The sequence below is a fragment of the Pseudorca crassidens genome, chromosome 7 (assembly GCF_039906515.1).
Source record: "Pseudorca crassidens isolate mPseCra1 chromosome 7, mPseCra1.hap1, whole genome shotgun sequence".
NCBI lineage: Eukaryota > Metazoa > Chordata > Mammalia > Artiodactyla > Delphinidae > Pseudorca > Pseudorca crassidens.
In genome coordinates this window covers 20586139-20605230 of record NC_090302.1, presented here as the reverse complement: position 1 = coordinate 20605230, position 19092 = coordinate 20586139, and the positions used below count along the sequence as shown (strand labels likewise).

The following is a 19092-nucleotide window of genomic DNA, read 5'->3' as shown; positions in this document are numbered from 1 at the left end:
GCGCCATAACCTTCCTCCTCCTCCAGCCCAGCTTCCGCCTCCAGTGGCTGGTGCTTCCGAGCTTTGCACGCTGCCATGGTTTTGGCTCGAGGGGTTTCCGTCCGGCCTCACCGGCACCTGGCGTCCCTTCCCAGGCTCGTTTCTCTGCTTCACGCCACCACCGTCTCTGGAACTTGCTTAGCAAATTAAGTATGGCTCACTGGGCTTCCGTCCCTTTCCCATAGTGCTCTGCGCTGCTGCCTGGCGACGTCGCAGCCTGGTGGCTAGCGTGGGAGACGGAGGCGTGGACTGAGCTGGTGGGGCGGGGCTCCTCCCGATGAGAGGCTGGGCGCATCGTTCACTTCACCGCGGGTGGAAGAGTGCCGTATTTCTGTGGGCTTAGGCCGCTTGGCTTCCGCCTTGGTTTCGCGGAAGCGCGGCCCTCCGAGGCTGCGTTCTCCCACTTCCCTTTTCCGGAACGAAGCGGGAAATCTTTTTTCAATTTTGCCGGCGCAAATGGTCGCCTCTAATGTTTTTAGCCCTCTCGACTTTGTAGTAATGGTATTAAGAAAAACTATTACCTAAAATTTTTTTTTAGCGCTCACTACTTAGCCAGCACCGTGCTAGGGCTGGCGACATAGAGATGAGCATGACTAGACCTCGGGGCTCAATTCGGGCTGGTCAGGTAACAAAAGGGCAACACGCAGCCGGTTGTAAGAATAATGTAACATTATATTCGCATTCAAAAACAAACCCTCTTACAATTGTATTTGCTTTTTAGTTAATCGAATTGTTTATCGTGCATCTTTCCTAGTAAAAAAACATTTCCATGGTTTTGCAGTGGCTTTTTAAAAAAAATTATTTATTTATTTTTGGCTGCGTTGGGTCTTCATTGCTACACGCGGGCTTTCTCTAGTTGTGGTTTTCTTGTTGCGGAGCACGAGTGTGGGCTCTAGTGTGGGCGTCAGTAGTGGCTCATGGGCTCTAGAGCACAGGCTTAGTAGTTGTGGCGCACAGGCTTAGTTGCTCTGCGGCATGTGAGACCCTCCCTGACCAGGGCTCGAACCCGTGTCCCCTGTATTGGCAGGCGGATCCTTAACCACTGCACCACCAGGGAAGTCCCTGCAGTGGCTTGTTGAGCTCTACCATTTTCCTATTACATATGTAGCAATTGTCCTCACTCCCGCAAAGCAGAAACGCTTTTTTTTCTTAAAACCTGCTGTCTCAGGCCACCCATAGTTTTCCTGTTTTTGACAGTGACATGAACACGGAGAAATATTTCCCTATTATAAAAAAAAAAAAAACAGCATATGAGATGATAAATGGCAACTGAAACTGCTTCAGTTAGAGATTATAGGGTTTGGTGGGAGAACTGTCCACTTGGCTAGAATACACCTGGTTTAAAGATGTCAGGAAGTGCTCAGCTCCAGCCAGTTGCTATCTAGTTGGAATTGGGCCCCTGTGTTGTTAGATATTTTAATTTTTAAGAGGAGCCAGCAATCTGGACATTATGGACTCTTTTCATCTTTGCGTAATGGCTCAAAGTGCAGACCAAACAAAACAAATCATAGGCCAGGTGCAATCCCAGGCCAATAGTTTGCTATCTTTGGTTTAAATTATAAGCACTTTAGAACAGGAACTTATTTTGTTCTTTATTGTTCTCTATGCCCATAACAGGTCCCCTCACATATTTGGTAGTCAATAAATGTGTTGAGTAAAAGAAAAAAGAAATGGACACTGTCCTTAAAAGGTTATTAGGGATCAGGTGGTACTGATTGCCTAAAACATTTCTAGAGAGAGAACGATAACATTTATTGAGCACCTGTTGTATATCATACATAAAAGTACATTATCTTATTTAATGCTTCTATGATGCTACTTAGGGATTTCCCCTTCCCTACTTTATATGAGGAAACAGGCTGAGGGAGGTGAAGTAACTTGCCCAAGAGCATACAGCCAGTAAGTGAAAAGCCAGTGGCTTCTGATGCAACTGTGGGTCGACTGATTTGCTGTTTGAGCAAACCCATTCATTTCTGGTGGGTATTTTAGCCGCCTGAGTGAGAACTGGAGCATACTGAAAATTGAAGCATCTCCTCCAAAAGTTTGGGCCGTCTAAAGCACTTCTGTGACTCAGCCATCGCTCAGTATCCACAGAGGATTGGTTCCAGGAGCCCCTGTGTATAACAAAATCTGAGGATACTCAAGTGCTATGTACATTACTTATAATTTGATAAGGCTTTTTGGAGATGGTGGCATCTTCTCCCTAATGATTAATGAAGGGGAAAAGGAAAGGATGCTAATATTTATTTTGAACTATATGCCAGAACTTTTTTCCTCTCTCTCTTTTTTTTTTTTGCGGTACGTGGGCCTCTCACTGTTGTGGCCTCTCCCGTTGCGGAGCACAGGCTCCGGACGCGCAGGGTCAGCAGCCATGGCTCACGGGCCCAGCCGCTGCGTGACATGTGGGATCTTCCCGGACCGGGGCACGAACCCGTGTCCCCTGCATTGGCAGGCGGACTCCCAACCACTGCGCCACCAGGGAAGCCCTATGCCAGAACTTTTAATGTCCATTAATTAATTGTTGTGGTGATCCTGTGAAATAGACTTATCCTCATTTTGCAGCTGAGGAGACTGAAGCGCAGATTGGTTAAATCTCAGGTCACTCAGTTATTAATTTAAATGGTCAGTTAGGAGACCTTCTGGAGTCAGTCTGAACCCAAACTCTTATCACTCTACTCCATGCTGAGATAATTTCATGCTTGCTTGTTACCCAATTCCTAATTATCCTGTGACCACCATTTATCTATATGGTTCAACAGAAATATTTCACGCTTTGAGTGCAAATTAATATCTGGACTGCATGGCTAATGTATAGTATTCCCTAATTATGTGGTGATTGTTTTTCCAGAGGGCTAGAAAGCTGCAAGATTGGCTTTTGTCCTAAACCATTTGTAGCTATGGACTTGCCAGATAAAAGCCAGTGGGATGAAACTACCTGTGACCTGGCTGTTTGTCAGCATCCACAATGCTGGGCAACTCTCCGCCGAATTGAGAGGGGCCACCCTCGAATTCTGGACTCCTCCCGCAAATCTCCTCCAGATGCTGAAGGTGAATTAACCATCCCTGTCTCCTTCCGTACAAGATCCTTGAATTGTTTCTGTTTGGCTCCCTTTTGACATGTTACCTGTTTTCCTCTGGTCTGGTCTTTCAGACAGACTCCCAGTGCTCACCATTGTAAACATCACAGATTCCTGCTTCCAGGCCAAGAGACTTGCTTGTGGTCATTCATCAGGATTTACCTTCCCCAAGGCTCACTCTTTATTGTCTCAACGTTCAAAGTTTTACTCCAAATTTCAACGCCGGTAAATTATCATGGAATCTTCCTTAAAGGGCTTATGACCTCAAAATTCTGGGTTAACTTCCTTTGCTCATGTAGTAGACTTTGAGAAAGCTAGATTAAAAATGAAACATTAATGGGAGTTCCCTGGTGGTCCAGTGGTTAGGACTTGGCTCTTCTACTGCTGTGGCCCGGGTTCAATCCCTGGTCAGGGAGGTGAGATTCCTCAAGCTGCATGGCGTGGCAAAAAAACCCCAAACAAACCCTCACTTAAAGGAGTGATGAATAGTTAGTGGGAAACAGAAAGAAAGTGTTCTTTTTTATCTTTTTTTAAAAAATTATTTATTTATTTATGTTTGGCTGCATTGGGTCTTCGTTGCTATGCTCGGGCTTTTCTCTGGTTGCGTCGAGCAGGGCTACTCTTCGTTGCAGTGCATGGGCTTCTCATTGCGGTGGCTTCTCTTGTTGCAGAGCATGGGCTCTAGGCATGCGGGCTTCAGTAGTTGTGGCATGTGGGCTCAGTAGTTGTGGCTTGTGGGCTCTAGAGTGCAGGCTCAGTAGTTGTAGTGCACGGGCTTAGTTGCTCCACGGCATGTGGGATCTTCCCGGACCAGGGCTCGAACCCGTGTCCCCTGCATTGGCAGGCAGATTCTTAACCACTGCACCACCAGGGAAGTCCAAGAAAGTATTCTTACTTGTCTTGTAGGAGTTGGTTAAAAGAGGGGAGGGTGTATTAGTTTTCTACGGTTACCATAAAAAATGTACTATAGACTGTGGGTTAAACAACAGAAATTTATTTTCTCACAGTTCTAGAGGATAGAAGTCCAAGATTAAGGTATTGGCAGAGTTGTTTTCTTCTGAGCCCTCTCTCCTTGGCTTGTAGGTGGCCATCTTCTCCTTGTGTCTTCACATTGTCTTCCTTCTGTGTGTGTCTGTGTACTGATCTCTTCCTACAAGCACACCAGTCATATTGGATTAGGGCCCACCTATATGACCTCATTTTACCTTAATTATGTCCTTAAAAACCCTATCTCCAAATATAGTCAAATTCTTTTTTTTTAACTTTTTTTTGGCTGCGCTGGGTCTTAGTTGTGGCACACAGGATCTTCGTTGCAGCACACAGACTTGTTTAGTTGTGGCATGCGGACTCTTGGTTGCGGCATGCATGCGGGATCTAGTTCCCTGACCAGGGATCGAACCTGGGCCCCCTGCATTATAAGCTTGGAGTCTTACCCACTGGACCACAGGCAAGTCCCCAAATACAGTCACATTCTGAGATACTGGGGGTTAGGACTTCAACATAAGAATTTTGGGGAACACAATTCAGCTCATAACAGGGAGGATCTCATCAGCTTCTGTGGGTCTTGAGAAAACTGTGTCCATATATGCTGTTTTTCTTATCTTTTATTTTTAGGTATGAAATTATTTGTAAGCTCTCGAAGGCAGAAGCAGTGGTTTCCTTTTGAATCTCCTGCAGAGTCTAGGCACCCAGTTAGAGCTTGCTGATGTTGGAAACTAAGGGACATGTGTCTGTGGAAAACGTAGACTTAAAATTCAAAGGCCCTGTTGCCTGGAATCAAAACACTAACGGGGGCCCTTATAGTGGTTTCTTATTCCTGTTTGATTTAAGCAGCGCTTGATGATTTCTGTTAGGCTAAAAGGTAGTATAGGAGAGGGTAGGACTACTTTCTGGTTTTCTAAGACTTGAACGCTGAGAAAATGGTGGCTTCTTGCAGTCACGGCCTGTCAAAGCAGACTATGACATCATTTGCTTAGTTGCTCATTGAATTCAGAAATATATCTTAGTGGGGTCACTTTGTTGTGTGCTGGGGGTATTATGGTAAACAAGATACGGTCTTTACCTCCAAGGGGCTTTCAGCCTAGTTGGGGAGACAAAGAACCATTCAGTGTGATGTGTGTGGTGAGAGGAGTGCCCCTTTGGTATGTGGAAGCACACAGGTAGGGCTCCTAGCCCAGGGCACTGTCTTCTGTACAGATGACATCTGTGCCTAGACCTGAAAGCAGAGCAGCCTAGTAAAGTGGGAGTTATAGGTGGGTAATGCTTTATGTGGAAGCACACAGGTAGGGCTCCTAGCCCAGGGCACTGTCTTCTGTACAGATGACATCTGTGCCTAGACCTGAAAGCAGAGCAGCCTAGTAAAGTGGGAGTTATAGGTGGGTAATGCATGGGAAGAGAGTTCTAGACTATAGCACATGCAAAGGCCTGGAGGCAAGAGGAAATTGTTTACATATCAGGAAAGTAGCTCATTGTGTCTAGAACAGAGAGCAGGAATGGTCAGAGATGAGGCTGGGGAGCTGGAGTAAAAAGTAGGGGCCTGTGTCTCGGAGGACTTGATAAATCAGGCCAAGGAGTCAGGTCTTTATCTTACACCTCTTTGCAATATTCATTCATTTATACATTTAACATGTTTTAAAAAAAATAAAATAGTAAATGATATGAAAATATAAAGGGTTGATATTCTTTTTTTTATTGTGGTAAATATACATAACATAAAATTGACCATTTTAACTATTTTTTTAAAAAAAATTATTTATTTTTGGTTGCATTGGGTCTTCGTTGCTGCGTGGTGTGCGGGCTTCTCACTGCGGTGGCTTCTAGTTGTGGCACGCGGGCTCAGTAGTTGTGGTGCACAGGCTTAGTTGCTCCGCGGCATGTGGGATCTTCCCGGACCAGGGCTTGAACCCATGTCCCCTGAATTGGCAGGCGGATACTTAACCACTGCACCACCAGGGAAGCCCTTAACCATTTTTAAGTGTACAGTAGCATCAAGTACACTCAACAGTCTTGGGCAACTATTGCCACTATCCACTTCTAGAACTTTTTCATCATCTCAAACAGAAACTCTGTGCCCATTAAACAATAACTCCCCTTTCCCTCCTCCCTGTGGCCCCTGGTAATCTCTATTCAATTTTTTTGTCTCTATGTATTTGCCTATTCTAGGTACCTCATATAAGTGGAGTCATACAATGTTTGTCCTTTTGTGTCTAGCTTATTTCACCTTGCATAATGTTTTCAAGCTTCACTCCTGTTGTCACATTTTTCAGAATTTCATTCCTTTTTAAGGTTGAAAAATAGTCCATTGTATGTCTGTGCGCCACATTTTGTTTATTTACCATGTTTTTGAACATCTACATCAAAGTAGCTTAATAAATTTTTATTGATGGTGATGTAACTATCTGTAGTTGGAGAGAGAAGTACATAGGCTATGAATTCAGTTTGATGCAACAAATAGTTGTGAAGTGTTTGCAATGTGCAATGTCTGGAAGCTGTTCCAGGAAAAACAAACAAAACTTAAGGCGATGCTGAGACCCTGCATTCATTTGGTAGGAATTAAGCCCAAGGGTTTCTGTATATAAGTAAGAGGCTTTTCCTCATAGCACTAATTTTATCATTCCAGTTAAGTCTTTTGTGACTCTGTTTCATGTTTGGAAACTCTCATTTTTTAGGCCTTGGAAGGATTTACCTGACAGAGACTTAATACACCGTACTAACAGATCTCCCAAAGTAAGTCACAGATTAAAAAAGGTACTTCCTCAGCATTTTCTCTTTACTAGTGGGAATAAAATATTTGCCTTTATTTAACATTCAGGATGACTATAATCTGAATAATGATGATGATCACTATCTAATATTGGGCCCTTACTGTGTGCTGGGCTCTGTGCTGATGCCTTTACATGTTACACTGTTTTTAGAAATCCCAGACACAGCAGGATTGATTTGTGGTAGTTTGGCATAGGTGAGAATTTCCTATGTCTGTCCTGCATAGAGCATGTTCAGCTACTAAGTAAACACTGTCATCTCATAACACAGGGAAATTAGAATGCCGGGATGTCAGATCTAAAATAAGCCTCACGATCGTCTACACTCATGACTTTCAGAGTTTTTTAGCTATGACCTATGGTAAGAGATACACCTTACAACAAAATATCATGGAACAGTCTTTACCGTAACTATGAGTGATATACTCTGAAATTTTCTATCCTGTTCTATTTCACTTTAAAACAGTGTAGGCTGTGATTCACAAAATTTGATTTCGTGACCTATGAATAAGTTGCAACTGCAGTTTGAAGAATATTGCTATGGTCTATCTCATATATCTTACAGTTGAGGAAACTGAGGCCCAGATAGGAAGTGATTTGCTGAAGCACAGCTAGTTAGGAGAAGAGCTAAATTTTAAGAAGGAAAAAACCCTTCTACTTGTCTACAATAGAGATTTACTAGTTTTTGCAGTCCTACTGGATGCCTTATATTTCTCCCATAAGATCCTTCACTTTTCATGTGGTGGAGAGTGTAAGGGACCAAGAGAGGGTAGATGGGTTTGAAAAGATGAATGTACAAATCACTTACCTCTTTGACCTCTTCAGAATGAGAGGGTTAGATTCAATTAGTTTTAAGTTAATTGTCTAGGATAATACACGCGCATGGTTCTAAATTCAAAATGCATAAAAGGGTTTATGGTGCAAAAAAGGTCTTCTCTGTTCCCCCAAGCCAGTTAGTTCCTTTTCATGGGGACAACCTTATTTTTAATAGTTTTTTTTTCCCTGCCTGAATCCTGCCAGAGGTATAGACTAGATGATTTATAAGATTTCCTTATAAATCTAGGATCCTAAATAGTGAAATGTGAAAAAATTTATGACTTTAACTTTTATGTAGATGCTTATAATTGTAGACAGGCTGTAAAAGTAGAAAACTTGCTTATGCCTCTATCGGTTCTCTCCCTGCTCCCAGACTGTGTTGTTTTATCTGCAGGGGATCTAAGTCTCTGTAGTGCAGTGGGCAGAATGAGTAGTGTTCCCTTAGGTAAGCCCCAAGGTATCCTCCTGTGAGGTGGGGTTGGGAGTTGCTAAATGCTACCCTAATGTGGCAGGGAGACAGGGGACACTATACGCTTACCAGTGCTCACTCTTGCAGAGTACCTTTACTGATACCTAGCTTCTCGGAGGAGCAGTATGAAGATATTTTGGGGATCGGAAATGTTTTTTTTCTTACCATCTTCTGAACCACCATACCTTTTGGTTAGCATGATGATTCAGTCCTTATCCTGGTACATACACAGGCTTTATATCTTTCTCTTAGCTATCAGTGCTAAATTTGAATGAGACACAACTTCCTTGTCCTCAAGATGTAGGAAATATGGATGTAATTTGGATCCCAGAGAAGCATATGAGGTGAGTATCATGTCGAGAACTTGGGAGTCTTCAACTCTTGTGTTCTACAAATGCCTATCGTCCTCTACAGACCTTCTCTCTGTGACTTTTTCTTTTCTTTTTTTAAAATTAATCAATTAATTAATTTTTGGCTGTGTTGGGTCTTCATTGCTGCGTGTGGGTTTTCTCTAGTTGTGGTGAGCGGGGGCTGCTCTTCATTGCGGTGCGTGGGCTTCTCACTGTGATGGCTTCTCTTGTTGGGGAGCACTGGCTCTAGGGCACAGGCTCAGAAGTTGTGGCCCACGGGCTTAGTTGCTCCACGGCATGTGGGATCTTCCCGGACCAGGGATCGAACCCGTGCCCGCAGCATTGGCAGGCGGATTCTTAACCACTGCGCCACCAGGGAAGTCCTCTGTAACCTCGCTTTTAGCTACCTCATTGCAAGAAGCAGGAGGTCAAGCAGAGCAGAAGGCTATGGTCTCTTGTATTTGCCTCTTGCTACACTGGAATTCTTGTTAGTACACTTTGAGATTCATGCTTTGGGAGTTTCCTACATAAGATTCTACCTGACAGTAAATAGCATAAAGATAGGGCCCAATGTATTTGTGAGGTTTGATTAAGAAACAGATGCCTTCTGACTATCAGTTTTTCTTATTAGCCATCAGCAGCTAGTAAAAAAGTTTTCAGTGAAGGCTGTGAATCTTTGGTGTCAACCCTAAGGACTAGCACACTGGTACAAAATAAATAGCATATATATAGAGCTTGTGTACACAGCAAGCGTGATGAAGATCATCTGGCGAAGGTCCAAAGGCTTGCTAATATTGGCAATCATTGGAAGAAATTGGTTTTTCTTTCGTGACTGCTGAGGCTTTCAGATTCTTTTTGAGTGACTGTTTAGAGATGGTGAGACTTTATCTTCTTTAAAAAATTCCTGTGTATGCTTCTTTATATGCATTTTGTGTGTGAATATGTATGGTGTAAACAAGAAACCCCTAAGGATTTATTTCCTTACATGTAAAAGAAGCCCAGAGTTGGGTGGGCCAGGGCTAGTATGTCAGCTCCATGAGGTAACCAGAAGCCAGAGCTCCTTCTAGCTTTTTGGGTCGTCATCCTTAGCCCATGGCTTCCATCTTCTTAGGTGCTTTCTAGGGGCTTTCAAAGTCTAAGCTGACTGCTAGAGCTTCAGCCATCATATCTGTGTTCCAGGCAAGAAGGAGGAGGGAGATGACAGAGCCAAAAATATTTGAGCACCTCTGTGCTAAGCAGTGGAATTCAGTGGAGAACTAAATACTTTGTCCCTTCCTCCTGGAGTCTTATGGTGGTGGTGGGATTCAGACATTATAGACATTGCTGCACCTAAGTATATAATTACTAATTTGGATGAATACTATGAAAGTAAGTAACTGGATTGTATGAGAGAACGGTGGGGAACCTAGTTCAGATGTGAGGGCGAGGTGGGGGTGGGGTTCTTGTTTTTAGCAGCCTCTGGGAAGCAGGTACCCCTGGCTTCCCAGCCAGCCGTCTTAGAGTACTGGATGGAGGATGGAAATCTTCATGCTCATCATTCATACATATCCCTGATGTTTCTGTGTAAGATGTCTGGGAATAAGTTGTGGTTATTCTTATTTCAAGTCCAGCTGAGAAGAAGCATATTATTCGCAGCCAGGATGGGGAGATGAAAAGAAAGAAATCTACAGGGGTAAGTTTGCTGTTTTGGCCAAACCTTCATGATATTACTCCGCAGAGTTTATTTTTGTTTTCCTTTCAGGTATCTTCCCCATCCCCCCATTCTCTCTTTAAATGAACAAAATCTGCCAAAGAAAACCCCTCTTAAGGAAGGAATAATTACCAAACCATCTTCTACTCCGAGACTCTTTCCCCCTACCTCCTCCTTGTAGGAAGGTAAAAGAACACCTTGAAGAGATGTTAGGAGGAACTGTTGGGTATTCAGAGGGAATTTTTGGTTGATTAAAAGCTAATTTTCATTGTGATGGGAATAGAATTTCAACAGACTAGAAGTTATAATGGACCTGTGCTTCTAATTCTAATTCTGCCATTTATTGGGTAAATGTAGCCTGGGGTAAGTCACAGAGCTGGCAGGTTGCTGTGTCCAGGAGAATAGTGTCTTGGCCCATTTTGTTTGTTGCTGAATCCCCAGCCCTAGCCCTATGCCTGGCACATAGTTGGCCAATAAGTATTTGTTCAGAACTTTTTGGGGGAAAAATGACACAAAACAGCTAATCCTCGTATTTTCTGAATTCAACAGTAGGATTGAAGAGCCAGATTGGGAAAAATGTGGTGGGTCTGGTAGCGTAGAGGAGGTGAGGATGCTGGAGTAGGTCTGGAAACAAGAGTTTCCCATGGCACCGTTGTACTGGGAAGCTGGAATGCTAATGGGACAAAGTGGCATTGAAGAGAGTGCTTCAGCGAGTTCTTTCCATCATTTCTCTTCCAGAAACACAAGTCATCTCGGGACACAGAAGCACAGTTGGGACTTCCAGGGATGATTGTGCCTCCTCCCTCCCCAGTACACTTGTTTGAAGAACTAAGTTCAGAACGCGTACCTTTATGGAAGCAGTATGACATGTTACCGCAGGATCTACTGAAGGAGTAAGTACCATGTAAGCCTGTGGGAGAACCAGAGCATCTTCTTTTCTTCAGAAGCTGAGAAGGGTCTAAGCAGTGTGCTCTTTCTGAGGAGGGAGGGGAGAAAACTGCCACCCTACTTGGTCACTGAGTTCTTAGACTTATCAGTGTGCAGTGATGACAGTAATCACCCCCATTTATTAAGTACACTTACATCTGCCAGGCCCTGTGCACACTGCATATCTTCTCTCATTTAAACCTCCACCAGGAGGTAGACATGCTCTTCTTTCTGTAGATGAGTTACGGGTAAGTGGGAGGCAGAATGGATATGTGGTTTGGAGCGAGACAACCTTTGAATTTTGTATTGAAATTTACCGCCTTTGTGAATTTTGACTATTTAGTTAGCATCTTTCATCTTCATTTTCCTCATTTGAAAAATGAGAATAATAATACCTGTCCTTAGGGTGTGGTAACGATTCAGAGGTATAAAACACATGAGCCTCACATATAGTAAACACTTAATCCATTCAGCTACAATTATCATACTTGCATCTCAAAGCCATTACCGAATGAGCACCTGTTGGTACAGCCTTTTAAGGCCCAGAGTGGACATGTCTTCACATTTGGAGCTTTTTCATCTCTTTCTCCTCAGCCAAGAAGAGCTGTTGCTGACTTTCTGCTGTCTCTGTTCCTTGCAGCCTCTTGCTGGATAAAGGGAAAACCATACCTTATCTGGAGATGCAGACACAGTTGGCCCTGATGAAAAAGAAACCTCCCCTGGAAAAGAGCCGACCTTACAGTGCCATTTCTGCTAAGATGCATTTATCTGTACGCTGCCTCACCCAGCAAGTAAGAGCTAGGGAACCTCAGAGGAAGAAGTCTGTATGCAAGTCCAAACTCATCTCTCCTCAAGGCTGGAGGAGTTAACATTCTATTTCTTCTTTCTCTTCTATCCTTCCACTCTGGATCCAGGCCCCATAGAAGGACTGGGCTGTATGTAGGTGAAAGCAAATGTACAGGGAAAGGTTTTGGGAGAGCAGCGTTCTCTATTTCTTCTGCATTTTGCTTTCCACAACTTTCCCCTCTCCAGAGCCCCTGGTACAATGCTGCACACATTGGCTTCTCAAAAAATGTTTGTTGACTGGTTGGATGAATGCATTTGGGGATACATTTTGGGAAAGGGAAAGACCTACAGTAGAGCTTTTCTTCTTCTTTTTTTTTCCTCTAGAGACCAGCATTGAGAGACCCTGAACGTTTGAAGAAACTATATTACAACCTGACAACAGAAGGTAGGTTTTTCTCGTGCTGCTAGATCTCCAGGTACCATTTGCCATCAGCCCACATTTCTTATACTTGATCTTGGTCCCATGTTTGTGGCCACAGTCTTATAGGGTCACATGTAGAACTCAGAAAACTGCAGCTTCAAAAAGCACCCACTCCCGGCTTGGTCCTGACCAGAGAGAGAGTGTCTCCATTGGGTAGCAGAGCACAGCAAGCAGCCCCACGGAAGGGTGGGAGCTGTCAGGGAGAAGAGGATTGAGCTGGCTCTCTGGTCACCAGGTTACAGGAAGCAGCAGTGGCAGCAGCAGAGGAAGGTGAAGACAGCTACTGGGAAACAGGTAGAGTGGCAGCGAGGGGACCCCCAGGACCTGCTAGGATTTGAGCAAGTGGGTGATGCCTGGAGCAGGAAGGGATGTATGAGAGATGGGATTCTCCCTGGTGTCTGCTGGTTGTAGATGCAAAGTTCCTGTATGGTTATAGATACTAACTTCCTTCCTTTAAACCCTTTTTTTTTCGGCGGTATGCGGGCCTCTCACTGTTGAGGCCTCTCCCGTTGTGGAGCACAGGCTCCAGACGCACAGGCTCAGCGGCCATAGCTCACGGGCCTAGCCGCTCCACGGCATGTGGGATCTTCCCAGACCGGGGCACGAACCCGTGTCCCCTGCATCGGCAGGCAGACTCCCAACCACTGCGCCACCAGGGAAGCCCCCTTTAAACCCCTTTTGAAAAGGTTTCTTCACTTCCAAAAATCCTAATTCAGTTTCCCCTCATGTTGGTTTCAGGAGGCTAAAAAGAAATCCAAGAGTGAATCAGGGAGCCACAACACCTCGCATAAACGTTCAGGTGCCATGGTTTATGACCCATGCTGTGGTAAGGAGAATGTATGGGTTTGGGAGTGACAGAATCCCAGGACCTAGCTGAGGACAGGAAAAGCTGAACACGTTTATCATTTGAGGACCTGCCTTTATCAGGCACTCGGAATTCCCCTTGGAATGCTTTGGTTTGGCTGGTCTACCATGTATCATCCTTCCATCAAATATTTACTAAGCAAGCGAGCTGGTCCAGGTGTCTGCTTCACATGGGGATTTGAGAGATGACCATGAACATGAGTCAGAGTCACTTTCCCCTCAGGTCCTACTTTAGTAAAGGCAGCGGTTTGAGGATGAAGAGCTAGCCCAGGTTATTGAAGAGAAGAGCCCTGAGGGCCCATGGCCAGTAAGGCAGGGAAGAGCCAGGGTCCCTCACCAGAGGGCCGTGAGAGTTCTAAGCAAGCAGAGTCAGCCGCTTCTCAGCCATAGGTTAAAGTCTCAGGAGGCTCACACTATCCAGCCCATCCAGCAGGCAGGGGCTAATTCTTCACAGACGATCCTTTTCCTATGGTGTTCATGCCAGAGATAAGAGATTCCCCTTTTTTGAAGTTCTTATCATGTCTGAGCTGAAGGATATACTTGCCCTGGTCCCTCTGACTTTTCTCAGCTGGAGTGCAGAATGGGAGGGAGGGAGAAAGAATCCCCCTAAACCTTGGAAGATTTTTCTGCCCTAAATAGACTGGACATTGCTGTCTGTAATGTGAAAATAACTGTTTAATCATCAGAATTCACTCTGCAACCCTGGGGCACTGAGGGCTCGGGTGAGATGTTTCCTGAGAAGGATGCTGTTCTTGGTTTATCTCCCATCCCACTGAGCTCTCTGATACCTAAAGTGTCTTCTAACATGAAGATCTAAGAAGGCTCCTGACCTTCACATGGGAGGTAGACAGAACTGGGGCAGAGGTACTTGTCCAAGGTTAGCCCTGCATCCAGGGTGATAACCAGTCCCCCGAGTTTCATTCTGGTGCCTCTGTTCCTCTTCCTGGTGCCTCTAATAGGAGCAGCTTTGCTTGGATGACTGGGGGCCCTTTGAATTGTGTTCTTAGAGCAGTGGCTTGTCTTCCTTGATCTGAGAAAGGCCTCATGAAAGAGATGATTTTTTGTTTCTTTTTGTAAAAAATTTTTAAGCTGCACCATGTGGCATGCAGGATCTTAGTTCCCCAACCAGGGATCGAACCCGTGCCCCCTGCCCTAGGAGCATGGAGTCTTAACCACTGGACTGCCAGGGAAGTCCTGAGGTTATTCTTGCATTGGATCTTGAATATGTGTGAGAGTTTTCCCAGTATGGACGAGAATTCCTGGAAACAGGAATAGGCTGGGTAAAGGCATCTTGGAGGAGCATGGCTGCAGGGAGGAGCATTGAGCAGTCTGACGTGGCTGTGGGGTGTTTAAGGGAGAGGGGTAAATCAGGCCGAAGAGCCTGCTGAGATGTTTGATCTTTATCCTTAGTGGTCGTTGGTGATGCTCTACCTTAACGGTGCCCTGAAATCAATTGAGGAGCTTTTAAAAACCTAAAACCCAGGCTGCACCCCAGACCTGTCAAATCAGAGTTTCTGGTGTTAGTATCCAGGCCTCGGTGGTTTTTAGAATGCCCCAGTGCTTCCAGTGTGTGGCTAAGGTGAGGGCTAGTGCTGTTAGGGAGCCAACACAAGTGCCGAGCAAGGGAGGTCCTTGATTAGCGTTCCCTTTACCATCATACCTCTGCTGGCAGATTGGAAGATGTTCATTTAAAGCAAGGGAAACTGAGAAAGGAAAGAATAAGTGCATTTAGGGACTAGTTGGGGAAACATCTGATACAAAAGAATCATAGATCTAGAGTTTTTTTTGGAGGGAGGATGTTCATTTTCAGAAGCCAATATAGGTACATAGGGATGGCACAAGAAAGTAAGAGCAGTATTCATAGACTGAAAAGGTAGACTTAGAGGTTCTTTTGCTACTATGATGTATAGGCACCTGCCCCTTAGGTTTCATGGAGGAATCCTGGATATTTCAATACAGACTTTATCTTAATCGCTAATTCTGTAATAGGTGTGGTCACAGTCCCAGGTCAACAGAATCACACATAGAACTCAGAGGGCTTAACTCCCTTTTACCTGCCTCTAAGCTTCTGTATTGTCCTGGATGGGGAGTCACCTGTAGACTAGGGATCAACTAGAAGTCCAACAATGGGATATGAAATACCAATAAGAAGAGAATTGCATTGATTTTGTGGTCACTAGGTCACAGAACTCTACCAGGTCGGGAAAGTGACGAAAAACAGCAGCAGCAGATGAAGATAGAAGGCCCCACTTCGAAACAGGTGAGAGTGTCTGAGGGCCATTCTGCTAGGGCTGTTTCAGTTGTCTGTCACTGTATAACAAACCACCCCAAAGCAGAACCATATTGGTTTGCTATTTCTCATGGTTCTGTGGGTTGACCGGACAGTTTTTCTGGTCTTGCTTAAGGTCACTCATGCAGCGGCATTCAGCTGGAGGCTGGGTTGGGGCTCTTGGCCAAACTGTCTTAGTTCTCTTCTATGAGGCCTCTCCATGTGGCTAGTTTGGGCTTCTTGACAGCATAGTAATCTCATGAAAGCACTTTCCTAGGGATGGGCCTGGAACTGGAGCAGTATCACTTCTGCCACATTTTATTTGTCAAAAAAATCACAAATCTAGTCCAGATTCAAGAGGAGAGGAAATCAACTCCATCTCTTGATGGAAAGAACAGCATGTGCATACAGGAACGGGAGGAATTCTTGGAATCCACCTTTGGAGGCAATCTACCCTTAGCTGACAGCTGGAAATGGGGGAAACTGGGCTCTGGCTTCATCTGGTCAGCCTGGAGGTCAAAGAATGCGTGGCACGAGCTTCTCTCTTCAGTCTCAGGAGGCGGCATTTTGTTCTGTCTTAGATATTAATTTCTCCAAGAAAAGCATCTTTTAGAAAAGCCCTATGTTTCCTAAAGTCCTGATTCAAGTTTCCTTACACGTATGAATTTCAGGATTCCACAGAGAGACCACAGATGGACTGCACTAAGAAAACCTGGATTCCTTCCCTGGTAGGCAGAGTAAGATACTAGGGTGGAGGAACCTTAGTAAGTGACTGAGGACAGGGAGAGCTGAACCTGTGCTGACCAGGATGGTTCAGAAGGGTCCTAAAGACATTCCAGCCCTTCCTTTGTCTCTTGATTTTTCACAGTTAGTTGGGAGAAGGCTACAGGTGCAATTAATGGCTGGGTCTTTTTTTAGGTCCTGAATTATCCACAATAGAATGCACTAACAAGGACATCAGGACTCAGATGGAGATTTTGCTGGAAGCCCAAGAGAGGACCCCAAACAGTACTTCTAGAACAGCTGGAACCCTGAGCTCAAACTGCTGAGGATTCTTCGGGACACTGATGAAGAGGATGAGGAGAACCAACCCTCTGGGGCACAGAGTGAAGAGTCTCTGGAGGCATAGGCGGAAGGCATCATGGGGCAGCCTTATTCCAGAGCAGGATGCTTGGATTCCTGAGGACAGTGACCTTGGACATAAGGGCAGGAAGGAGAGGGGACTTCTACTTCCTGGAGCCTCTACCGGGGTCTGACCTTAGGGATTCTGTTTGCTTCATTCACTTCTACTTGCTTCTAAAATAAGCGAGGGAGAAAAAGCCCCACCCCTTTCTAACTTAGACTCTTTCTCTTCCATTAGGGCCAGGATAATTTTAGTGATTAAATACAACTGCTGCTTATCAAAAGACTCATTTCTCTGTTTCTGGGTCACTTTTATCTCCTCTCTGAAACTGAAAAGTTTCTAGTTACAGGAAGATGAATTTGGCCTGTGGGAACCCCTGCTGTGTTGCTTTTCCTCTTATTCCCTGGAAATGGTTTATTTTGAGGATGGCATCTGCATCATTATCAAATAACATTCATTGTGCTGTGTGGTATGTGTAGTATTCTTTGTGTGGTAGAGGACTCATATTCACCTAAAAGAGTCTAAGGATCCAGTTCCTAAGTACTGAGTCTATGGGAAAATTTCAGTGATGTTCATAAAGACGCAGAATTTCAGAGTCTCAGGGTTGCTTGTACTTGGTTTTTGGAAGGATTTCTAAAAATGTTTTTGTCCTTAAACTTTTTAGTACAGAAAAATTTCAAAATTACGTAAAAGAGAATAATATAAGGAAACTCAGGATTTAAGTCGTGATGATTAGTACAGAGTTACCTTTTTTTTTTTTTTTTTTATGGTACGTGGGCATCTCACTGTTGTGGCCTTAGATTTGGGTAATAAAAGCCTGGGCTCCATGCCCCATGAGTTGAGGTAAGGGCAGTTGGGGCCCCAGTATTCTCAGCAGCTCTACCCAAGGTAGAGCTTCCCTCCCACAGTTAGGGTCTGGGTGGAAGAAGAGAGACTCCGCCTATGGGCTGTACTCACAGAACTTAGTCTCAGCGACAGGTAGCTAGGGGCAGGATGAGAAATGATGACATTCTGTTCCTCCTGGAAAGTAGCCCTCTGACTTGGAACTAGGGAGTGAGGGAGCCCTGCATCCTTGGGCGCAGCAGTCTGGAGTCGAGTTGTCCCACTGAAGTGGGGGGAAAGGACAGGGGAGTGGGCCTAGGGTCACATACCGTAGACTCTTGCAGTTCTTACTGAGGTTTTGTAGATTTTCTTGAACAAGTGTTTCTTCATTTGTTGTGTGCACTTAGAGCCATTTCCAGAGACTTAAATAAATTAAAATAATTTTCATTAGTTTCACTGGAGAGCTGTTTGTGGAGCTCCTTGCACTGTGAGGCAAGAAGTGGAATTCTGGACTGGGCCTGTGAACTTTTTGTAAAGAGGAACTTACCCCTCATCAATTATTGGTTACCCTAAGTACAGTTCATACAAGAAAGGCAGATTAAATGTTCTACCTTTTTTTAACATTGTCTCAAAACAGACCAAATTAGAAAAGCTAAAACTGCTGCCTGTCCATTCTTCGGTTTTTCCAAGCCAAATCAAAATTATATGACATCATTTGTTACTAGACTGAACCATATTTAGCTGAATCTTCATGATGAAAGGAATCCAAGAGGCATTATATAGGCTGTTTTTCTGAAAATAATTATTTCTCAAATGTACACTACATTGCAGAATGACGCCTGTGGGCTAACTTAAAAATTTACAACTTTTTCCACTTCTCCTTAGCCTACCCTTAGACCTGTCCTTCTGAGCAAACCGGATTTCCAATGCTCACTAGTGGGGTTGAGGATGGGCAGGGCTTAGCTTTAATTTGCTCATTTTATCTGAAGACTTAGAGAAGGTCTAACTATAGTAAATTTACTCTCAGAAACTGGAACATTCGTTTAAGTTGTGATGATTAGTACAGAGTTACCTGTTTTTTTTGTTTGTTTTTTGCGGTACGTGGTGCCTCTCACTGTTGTGGCCTCTCCCGTTGCGGAGCACAGGCTCCGGACGCGCAGGCTCAGCGGCCATGGCTCACGGGCCCAGCTGCTCCGCGGCACGTGGGATCCTCCCGGACCGGGGCACGAACCCGTGTCCCCTGCATCGGCAGGCAGACTCTCAACCACTGTGCCACCAGGGAAGCCCCAGAGTTACCTTTTGAATCATGACATATTTTGAGTGAGAAGATATTTGCTATCTGAATACTGGCCTTTGCTTCTATTTTCAAAGAGAGAAAAAATATTGTAGGCTGAAACTTGTTTCATCTTTGTTATGCCAGTCCCTCAAATTTGGATAATCATAAACAGAATTTAGGGAAATATCATCTACATACCACATTACAGTTTTCAAGGCACTTTATACCCACTATTTTTATTGGTTCTCTGGCCAACTCTATAGGTAGGTGTGGATTGTCTCTGTTTTATAGTTTAAGAAACTCAGGCTCAGAATAAAGGGCTGATGATAGCCCATTTGGAGC

General features: G+C 44.5%; 1 protein-coding gene and 1 non-coding gene across 2 annotated transcripts; both read left to right on the top strand.

Annotated features, from left to right (window-relative positions):
* The first annotated feature begins 307 nt into the window (after positions 1-307).
* Positions 308-16937, top strand: C7H9orf43 (chromosome 7 C9orf43 homolog). The gene is given in 16 exon segments (XM_067743595.1): positions 308-664; positions 2888-3087; positions 3191-3341; positions 6785-6842; positions 8415-8506; positions 10118-10184; positions 10941-11095; positions 11770-11920; positions 12300-12360; positions 12632-12690; positions 13135-13195; positions 15441-15520; positions 16201-16237; positions 16240-16266; positions 16448-16546; positions 16549-16937. Coding segments are annotated over 15 exon segments (1359 nt in total). The 5' UTR covers positions 308-664; positions 2888-2936; the 3' UTR covers positions 16659-16937.
* TRNAR-UCU (transfer RNA arginine (anticodon UCU)) lies at positions 3461-3532 on the top strand. The gene has a single exon. It is a non-coding gene; the product is annotated as a tRNA-Arg (tRNA).
* Positions 16938-19092: the final 2155 nt, after the last annotated feature.